At 36.2% G+C, this 9,810-nt stretch overlaps 2 protein-coding genes across 2 annotated transcripts in view; one reads left to right on the forward strand and one right to left on the reverse strand.

The window, feature by feature from the left end:
* LOC136829271 (cubilin-like) overlaps positions 1 to 9,810 on the reverse strand; it is a 174,353-nt gene that overhangs the window by 108,175 nt on the left and 56,368 nt on the right.
* On the forward strand, positions 3,020 to 6,866 carry LOC136829263 (uncharacterized). Its single transcript, XM_067087603.1, has 3 exons — positions 3,020 to 3,160; positions 5,514 to 5,627; positions 6,459 to 6,866. The coding sequence occupies exons 1-3, from the start codon at positions 3,156 to 3,158 to the stop codon at positions 6,613 to 6,615; spliced, it is 276 nt and encodes a 91-aa protein (XP_066943704.1). The 5' UTR covers positions 3,020 to 3,155; the 3' UTR covers positions 6,616 to 6,866.

Genomic DNA, 9,810 nt, shown 5'->3' on the forward strand with positions numbered 1-9,810 from the left:
TCCATAGTAGATCCACAACACGCTTTCGTACCTAACATATTTCCACCTGCGCTTACGTTTGTTTCCACAACAACTTTCATCACGCCTTTGAAAACATAAAATTTTTTAGAGACATAATGTATCTTTGTCTCAGATACACTTTTACACAGAACCAGTCGCTCCCATACACTTTCCACTGCGCCTAAAAAGTTTCCTTCGCGATATATTCACAAAAACCTCCACGCATCGTAGTCAGTTCTATCGAAAGTTTTTCCAAGATTCATAACGATAAACAACGCTGTTCCATTCTGCTGGTAACCTTGTCACATCATTGATTCATGCCAAACAATTGCACATTGTCTTTTTATCAATATCCTGTCTTCCTAGTTATACGAAATAATGCTATGGTCATATAAGCCTAATGTTACTGTAATTCAGTTTTGCCTTTATAAAACAAAACAAGTCATAAATGCGAAGGAGTTTCTTCGGAGCTATCGAGTTTTCTGTCCGGTGGTGGCTTAGCTACGGCCCTTAAAACCAAATTGCAGCCCTCTAGCCTCAGTAGTTTTTTTATCTTATTTAAGGTTAAAGTTAGCCACAGTCGTTCTTTTGGCAACTATATAAGATAGGCCACCACTGGGCCGTGGTTAACGTTTCATGGGCCGCGGCTCATACAGCATTATACTGTCTGAGACCACCGGAAGATAAGTCTATTTTCGTGGACCTTGATTATACGCTGCACAGAAAACTCGACTGCGCCGAAGAAACTTCGGCGCATTTTTTACTTGTTTTGTTTCTTGAATGCTTGCAAACTGTATTTTTGGCATCAATCTTTTTCACTTTTGGTCCTCTTCCATACCTCTTCTCCTGTCTTAAATCAGCAACTCAAGTAATCTTTGATTTTATTAAGCCCCTGATTTCACATTCCAGCCCCTCACGTCTTTCATTTCCTCTTCCTCTACACCTTTATCTGCTGAACATCAACCCGCTCAATCAATGACCCGGACCTTGAATTTTTCATAGGACTTATAACCTCCTCCCATTTTTGTGTCCCTGACCCTGGTATGTTTCATTCATCATCTCATTATTCATTTTTCAGACTTATCTTATAAAACTCATTCATTTATATTCTTGGCCACAATTTGCACACACACCCATTCAAATGAAAATTGACCTGAAGTATGACGAAAAAGCATCTTACCTGTTTGGGATGTTATTTACGTTCAATGAAAAATTCTCTATTTCATTTTTTATTTAATATGATAGTCAATAGATTGATCTTCTATCTGCTTCTCTTCTCACAATCACATCCATCAACTTGCTCTCACCCTGTATACAAAATGTCAGGCTTTTCTTAGTCTTACTTATAAACATTCCGTCTTGGAAACCACGCATTCCTAACAAGAAAGCTCCAATCGTGGGGTCGCTTTCCTGTTCTTTGAAAACTTCTACTAAGTTCAGACACATTATCTGCTGTTCTTTCTACAGCCGTGCCCAATTTTGACCAAAGAGTCAGTAGACTAAGATATCTGTACGCTTTTCTAAATGCCCGCATTGACATCTTGACACAACATGCATTTGTCAACTCCCTCCAGACACCAGTACATGAAATTTAGCTTTTGATGCAAAAAATCAAAATCTTGCAAAAATAGGATAATCTTCTGAGCAAGATAATATTGTTTCATCGTTGTGTCAAAATACTTTCTTTACTGTTCTTTTGATGTTTACTTTTACAGATTTGGATCTAAGGATTATAGAAAATAAATAATTACCTTTGAAACATTTTATCAAATAAATATCGTTCCATTTGTATTTATTCAAAGAAAGAGTTATAGAAAATATAGGAAGATCCGTTGTTAATCAGTCTGCCGAAAGCCTGAAGTTAAAACGAAATTGGTAATAATAATAATAATAATAATAATAAAAATAATAATAATAATAATAATAATAATAATAATAATAATAATAATAATAATAATAATAATAATATCCAGATGAATATGATCATATACCGATGAGATTTCTAAAAAAAAATGCCTCTTAGCCATTAACATTTCTCGCCGAATGTATAATGAAACAGAGTATAATTTTCATTGCACTGATGATCCACCTGTAGACAGGGGCATTATATGGAGGAAAGCTGAGGTAGAAAAAAGTCGTTATCAGGGGAAATTATCTAACCATACTTTAGGTCCTTACCTATCACACTTGTGACGAAACGGAATGAGGGAACAGAGGAAGCTGGAGTCCGGTCTTTTAAAAAAATTGGTACGCATATTTTTTGTGACTCAACCACAAAAAAATGGTGCCGAATAAAAATAATCAAACAACGAATTTTCCAAAAGTAGATGGATGAAACGTTGAGATAGATTATTAAAATAAAATAGTATGAAATGAAAGGTGATTTTAGTAACACGTAGAATCTTAACTCTGAAATTTCTTTTGTCTGAGAAATGGAAAAAGTAACAGAATAATCAAATGATCGTCGTCCAGCTTAATTCATTTTTCGAAAACTTTCTCTCTCTCTCTCTCTCTCTCTCTCTCTCTCTCTCTCTCTCTCTCTCTCTCTCTCTCTCTTGTTTGGATTTGTTATTCCGACTCCATTGTACACCCAACAAAGGAACACTTGTTTCTCTCAGGTGTACCTGCAGCTGTTGGAAATTTAACAATATACGAACATCGACCCACATTATTGAACCCCCTTCGAAACCCCCTTCCGAGGGAAGGGGGCGATTGAGGTGACAGAAAAACTTTTAATTTATTTATCTCGCTTTTAATTTAACTTTCCCTCCAGATTAGGAGAATAGATCGATACATTTTACATAGACCAGGCACCACCAAACGTCTGTACGTATATTCGGCAAATCCAGGAGTCTTCTAGAAAAAGACGTACTTGAGTGCTTCCTGTCAATTCAGATGGCCACGTTTCAGCTACCGCGTTGGATATTGCGAGTTTGGGGGCGAGGGGGCGTGCTGAGGATAGCCGGAGAGAATTGGAGAGAACTACGTTGAAAGGAGGAAAGGTGGGGGGGTATGTTCCAACCTGTCAGCCGTTGCCTATGTATACTGGGGAAGCGCTTGCTGATGATCACTCTGAGCCTAACAGCAGAACAAATCTGTTTGGAGCCAATTCAGCTAACTCTCGTCCTCTCGTTCAACTTTAACAATCAACCAAAATGAGGTGAGTTAACTGCAACTCAGAAAAAAATGTGACTTTGAGAAACTTCGTGAAATCCCGAGGCCGGGTTGGGCGGTTGGGCAAAGCTACGCTTCGTCAGGATACTTAGTGCTCCCGTGGGTTTCGAAGTAATGGGTGGGCCGATTATTTCTTACTTTGGTCTTTATTTCCCGTTTCCATTGATTCTTCTTGATTGCTTACAGAGACCAAAAATAATACTTTGACTCGTTCCCTTAACAAGCTCGTTAGGTGTACATTTCAAAGGGTGTCATCCTCGTTTTTTTTTTATAAGATCGTCTCATGAAAACTCCGATATAAAATCTGGTAACGAATTTAATAACGAGGAAGAGATGGGGTATTACTGAAACTTATAAGCGAAGTCCGCATTTATGCAGACAATATAAGTTTAGTAGTTTTGTTCAGGTCATTTTCGTTTATTCCCTTCATCCTCCACGTTTGATATTACGATCACTGCTGACAATGTTCTAATCAGGTTAAGTAAACGTTACTCGTTTACGCGGGTCTTATTGATCTCATAAGTCCTAATCATAACCTGAAGTGATATCTCCCGTTTATTGAATCTTATTCTCAAGTAAACGCAAATTGCAAATTCAATCAGTCGAACTATTTTGATTTCGTCCCTCCAAGAGGCTATTCGAAACTTCTCATCGTGTATTTGTGGGTAAAAAAGACTCGCTAGTCACAGCTTTTTATTCTTTTCTTAATTCAAATCTAGTATCGTTTATTCTTTATTATTGTTTGGGAATCACCATCGAACGCAATTCGTATACTGTAGTTTACACTTTTATTTTACTTTGTTTTATTTACTTGTTTGTTTATTTTCTTATCATGATCCTCGTCAATGGCGAAAAATTTTTCCATCAGATAGGATTCGTCTATTTTGTCAGTTTTGGGGGAGGAGACTCGCAAATACCTCAGAAAGCAAATCGGAGGCAAGAAAACTGCTTTGTGCTTTCCCTAAAACGAAAATCATTTCAAACGAGAAAACCATTTTTTCTTAATAGAAAACTAAGACTTGCACCGAGGTTCCCTTTCCCCAGATAAAAAATCACGCCTTACAAGCTGCTTTGGGGATTAGACTTTGATTAACAGAAGAGGATCTTTATACCGTAGTCCTGTGGATAAAATCATTGCAAAAACAATCCGTCTGTTGCATCGTTGTACCTGAGCTGAAATTTCTCGAGTATCACCCAATTTCAGTTTACTTTTGTAAGACATTTTTATGTCGAAATTATAATTTTAGCTCCGTGCAGTTTTCAGAAAAATATTCGAGATATAAAAAGACAGTTTATTTATGATGAACTCTTAATTTACTAATATAAATACTTTTTATTTTTAAATCTTGGAATAATAAAATCGGGAAAATTTTTTTCAAGTGAACATATCGTAAGAGTGTTTGTTATTTTAGGGAACATTCACCCATCTGTGTCCGAGAGAAATGCCAGAGCGCGGTGTCACTATCCAAAAAAGCTCTGGAAGAAAATCTGATTCATTCAGAACACTGTCCGCCTCGATGAAAATAATATCCACATATATCAAATGAAAATCTGTTTCCGTCTCCTTAGCTCAACCGCTATGATTTTTACAAATGACAGAATTTACGTGTAACGATGGTGATTTTTTTTTAACTTTTCATTTGATATTAACATACTAGTGAGTTGTTAATTCAGCAGTAGTAGGAAGTAATACAGAAATAATGAAATTATAAAATATAGTCATCGCCCTAAGCATTTTATACACTCAAAATATATAGATGCATATATAAATATATATATATATATATATATATATATATATATATATATATATATATATATATATATATATATATATATATATATATATATATGTGTGTGTGTGTGTGTGTACTATATATTCATATATATATATATATATATATATATATATATATATATATATATATATATATATATATATATATATATATATATATATATATATATATATATATATATATATATATATTATATTATTTTGTCTGTGAAACATGTTTCCATGTGTTCATTTCCATGTGTTTATATATATATATATATATATATATATATATATATATATATATATATATATATATATATATATACATATATATACATATATATATATATATATATATATATATATATATATAAATTTATATATATATTATATATATATATTATTTTCTTTTTCTCTTCTGTCTCAAACATAACAATAAAGTCAGGACTGTTGAGACAGATTTCTTTTATTTATCTAATAATTTCAGTGTATCTGCATCACTGGTCTATCAATAAAAATTTTGCTGCGTGACCACGATCTCCACTGTCTCATTTCACAGGATCGCCCTGGTAACCGTCCTTCTCTTCGCCATGCTCGGCATCTCATCAGCTTGGATATGGTCCAGCAACAAGGACAAGGCCCCGGCCAAAGCCGCCCATGCTGTCCACAAGAGGTAGGGAGAGTTGTCGAGTCTTCATTTCCCCCATTCCAGCCTCTACTCCGCGATGTCACGCAGAGCGGGGATGCTAGGGTCCTCTTGAACATTCGGAGGGTTCCTTTCAAAATCCACGGGGACAGTAGTGTTACCAATTCATGAACTCTTTCAGAAGTTGTGAAGGTCTTGGGACGATTCCTTTCCAGCTCACCATAATCGCAATAGACCAGAATTTCGGAGGACAGGTCTTCTGCATTCCTCGGCGTTAACTTGAGTTCCTTTACCCTACCCGCTTCTTTTGGTCCACGTAAAAATTACTCAATACCTCATTCTTCCCCCCCCCCCAAAAATAATGTTATAAAATTCCTCATATTGATGTGTAAAATATTCGAGCTTATGTCCTAGGGAGTTGTATTGTACCCAGAGCGTCACTGCGAATTTGTCAATTAATCGAAAACTTTGAACTTTCATTACTCGAAGTCCCTGAAGTTGAATATACATTCCGAAAATAACTGAAATTAATAACTGGGTGCCTAGGAAATTCCTTATTGCGCTATTCAACCTAGGGAATTATCTAGAATAGCAATGATAATCTCCCAAACGGAAATGTTGGACCTCTCACGCCATCCTGGAAAAAAAAAATTCTGAAGAGTTTTTTTATTATTATTTCGACGACTCTCATCTGCCTGATACATATGGAAGGGGTCTCGTCTTATATTTTCATAGTTATTCAGTATTTTTTTGCTTATTTTTGTAAAATGGTGGTTTTGTCTATGTATGTTTCCATTTTGTGCATTTGTACTAAATCAAAATCACTCCAATCTCACGGAAATAACTTCTTCCCTTCAGGCAAGCAGAGAATGACACTGATGGTAACGTGACTGACGATGCTGTAAACGATGACGACGACGGTGATGATGACGATGAGGCTGAGGAAGATGACGATGAGGATGATGAAGTCGTGACTGGTGTCGAGCCTGATGAAGATCCTGCTACAGTGCCATGAAGAGGCGAATGACCTCAGTTAAGAAGAAGGAGAAGAAGAGGGAGAAGCAAAAGATGGTGATAGTAATTGGAATGAAGTCCTGAAGTAATTCATTTCAGTAAAATCATATGTAGAACAGTTTCAGTAATATAAAAAAAAATGTATCATCAATATAAAAAAAAAAAACTACACCATTATTTGTCCTGCAGATGTTTCATTGTGTTCTTATTTATTAACATCGTAGAATTCAGAAATATATTTTCTCTCTCTGCTGCCAGTTTCTTATTTCACCTTCGTGTTTGTAACTATGTACCGAATAAAATTATGTAGATGTATATAACATCTAAAAATGCCCTTAAGGTTCTCACGCAAGCCTCTGTGGATGCCCGTTTCTTGCCCCAGGCTCACAGCTGCGTCGAATGAACCTTCAATAGATAGATAGATATATATATATATATATATATATATATATATATATATATATATATATATATATATATATATATATATATATATATATATATATATATATATTCCATATCGGCCGCTTATATATATATATATTAGGCTTCCATATCATCTACACTCAGCAGTAGCACACTGAATGCCCCTCAAAAACTGTGCCATTGACTGCCATCTCGCACGACTTCTCTTGCTTCCTGATTGTTCAGGAATCTCTTTCTCACTGAGCACCCAGCCCCTCCAGTCTTCCTTTTGTTAAGGAATCTGTTTTCCTAATATCTCTTTCTCACTGAGCAATCAGCCCCTCCAGTCTTCCTTTTGTTAAGGAATCTATTTTCCTAATTTCTTTCTCACTAATAGTCTTCCTTTTGTTAAGGAATCTATTTTCCTAATATCTCCTTCTCACTGAGCAACCAGCCCCTCCAGTCTCCCTTTCATCCTCTATCTTCATACTGCCGAAATATACACTCTTCTCACCACCCCTGTTATCCTACAGTCTTTTCATACGATTGAATCATCTCACTGGCTTCCTTACCACTCCAACATCACCTCTGAAGCTTCCTCGTCCTTCTTTCCTTTACATTCAACATCCATTTTTTGCTTCTTGTCCTCTCACCCCGCCATTTATCATAATTACTCCCAAAAATGTATACGAATCTGCTGCCCCCATTCTCCCTGCCATCCACATTTAAATTCGTTGCTCCATCTTTCAGATTTCCATTTACTCTCATAACGTTATTCTTGCTCACATTTGCTTTCAGTTTTGATTTGTCTCTGCAGTTTCTTTTCACTTTCCTCACTCAGCCATTCAGCTTTCCCTTCACATTTCATTTTATTATTTCATCACCCTGCTCCTTTCTCTAACTTCTCACATCTCTCCATCCACAAGCTTTCCTCATCTGAAGTTTTACGCATAACTAGTTACTTTGCCACCTGAAACCCACAACAAATTATTCACTTCCATTATAAAAACTTTTTATCGTTCTGACTAACCTACCCTCTATACAATCCACCGTCATCACTTTCCGTACTTCCTCACAATCAGCTCTACAACAAGCATTCTCTAGGTCCATGTAAACCACTCTATTTCTAAACTTCTCCTGTAACTTTCATCAGAAAAATTTAGCCATTCCCCCCTCCCCCTTTTCTAAACCCATACTGTTCTTCCCAGTATCAATCCTTCTTTTATCTGTCTTACTTTCTCACTCAAAATTCTACAGTACGCCTTCAATTCTACAGTACACCTTCCTTGACACTCCAAGCATGATATCCTATAAATCTTATTTATAGGATTCTTATTTACAGTCTTAAAAAGAAACAATTGCTCATCTTACCCATTCCTATAGAACCCCCTCTATATCCATACATACCAGACGCACTGATCAGCCCCTTAATCACACTTTCACCACCACAGCAACTCACTAGAAGTCCCAGTAAGTCATGACAACCATCCATTCTTCAAGTTTTAAACTGCCTCCTTACCTTTTCAACATTCACTTCCACAAGCATTTTAAAACTGACACAATTCCTTTTGCTCCTGCACAATCCAGCTTTCCTTTCTTCTGCCTCCCATATCAGAAAACCTCCAAAACACTCATCTGACCCAGGACTACATTCTTTGAAAGGCCTTCTATCTCTCCATTTGCAACCTTTATTCGGGGATCCATTTGTTCATTGACCTTCCCCTCAGATCATTCCTGATAAAATAAGTTATTCTCCATAAAGTTCTTGCTCACATGCTCCTTCTCTATTTGTTTCCTGCCTTTTCTCTCTCTCTCTCTCTCTCTCTCTCTCTCTCACTTCCTCTTGGGACCCTTATCCACCCTTCTATTTTCTGATACGCAATCTACTGCTGTCTTCCAGTTCAGCCTCAGATAACCTTAGGTTTTCCTCAGTGAACTTTTGTTCCTTATCTTGCCAATCACTTTTTTATTCATAACCTCCAGCTCTTCATTGGGTGAGTCGGTAGAGCTGCGGACTGTCACTCGATGGGCCGGAGTTCAATTCCCCGGCCGGCCAATGAAGGATTAGAGGAATTTATTTCTGGTGATAGAAATTCATTTCTCGTCATAATGTGGTTCGGATTCCACAATAAGCTGAAGGTCCCGTTGCTAGGTAACCAATTGGTTCTTAGCCACATAAAATAAGTCTAATCCTTCGGGCCAGCCCTAGGAGAGCTGTTAATCAGCTCAGTGGTCTGGTTAAACTAAAATATACTTAACTTAGGGTACCATTCTTCTGATGTGTTTTCTTTTGCAAATATAATTAATTAAGTTAAACCCCAGAGTTTATTTAATCACTCCCCTCTTGAAGCAGGCCTTCAGCCGTATTTCGCTGTTTACAATTTTAGCTGTCTTCAAGGCCAGAGTCCAAACTTTTGTGGTAATTAAGGTAAGATGCGTATCATCCTAGTATACCCCATTCATCTAGCAAGACCCCTAGCTTTGAAACTACAACAATATATATATATATATATATATATATATATATATATATATATATATATATATATATATATATATATATATATATATATATATATATATATTATATCATGCTTTTATCATGCTTTATCATTGCCATTAGTATTATTATCGTTGCTGTCATTCAGATATTAGTGTTCGGAATTAGTCTATGAATTGGCAACAAATGATAACATTTTAGAGAGCGTCGAATGTCAATATTTTTTTCTCAGGGTGGTTCAGCTACTGAGCCGAGGGTTGCTATTTTGTGCAATACTTTATTCTAGGGGAA

This window comes from Macrobrachium rosenbergii, chromosome 44 (genome assembly GCF_040412425.1).
Source record: "Macrobrachium rosenbergii isolate ZJJX-2024 chromosome 44, ASM4041242v1, whole genome shotgun sequence".
Classification (NCBI taxonomy): Eukaryota; Metazoa; Arthropoda; class Malacostraca; order Decapoda; family Palaemonidae; genus Macrobrachium; species Macrobrachium rosenbergii.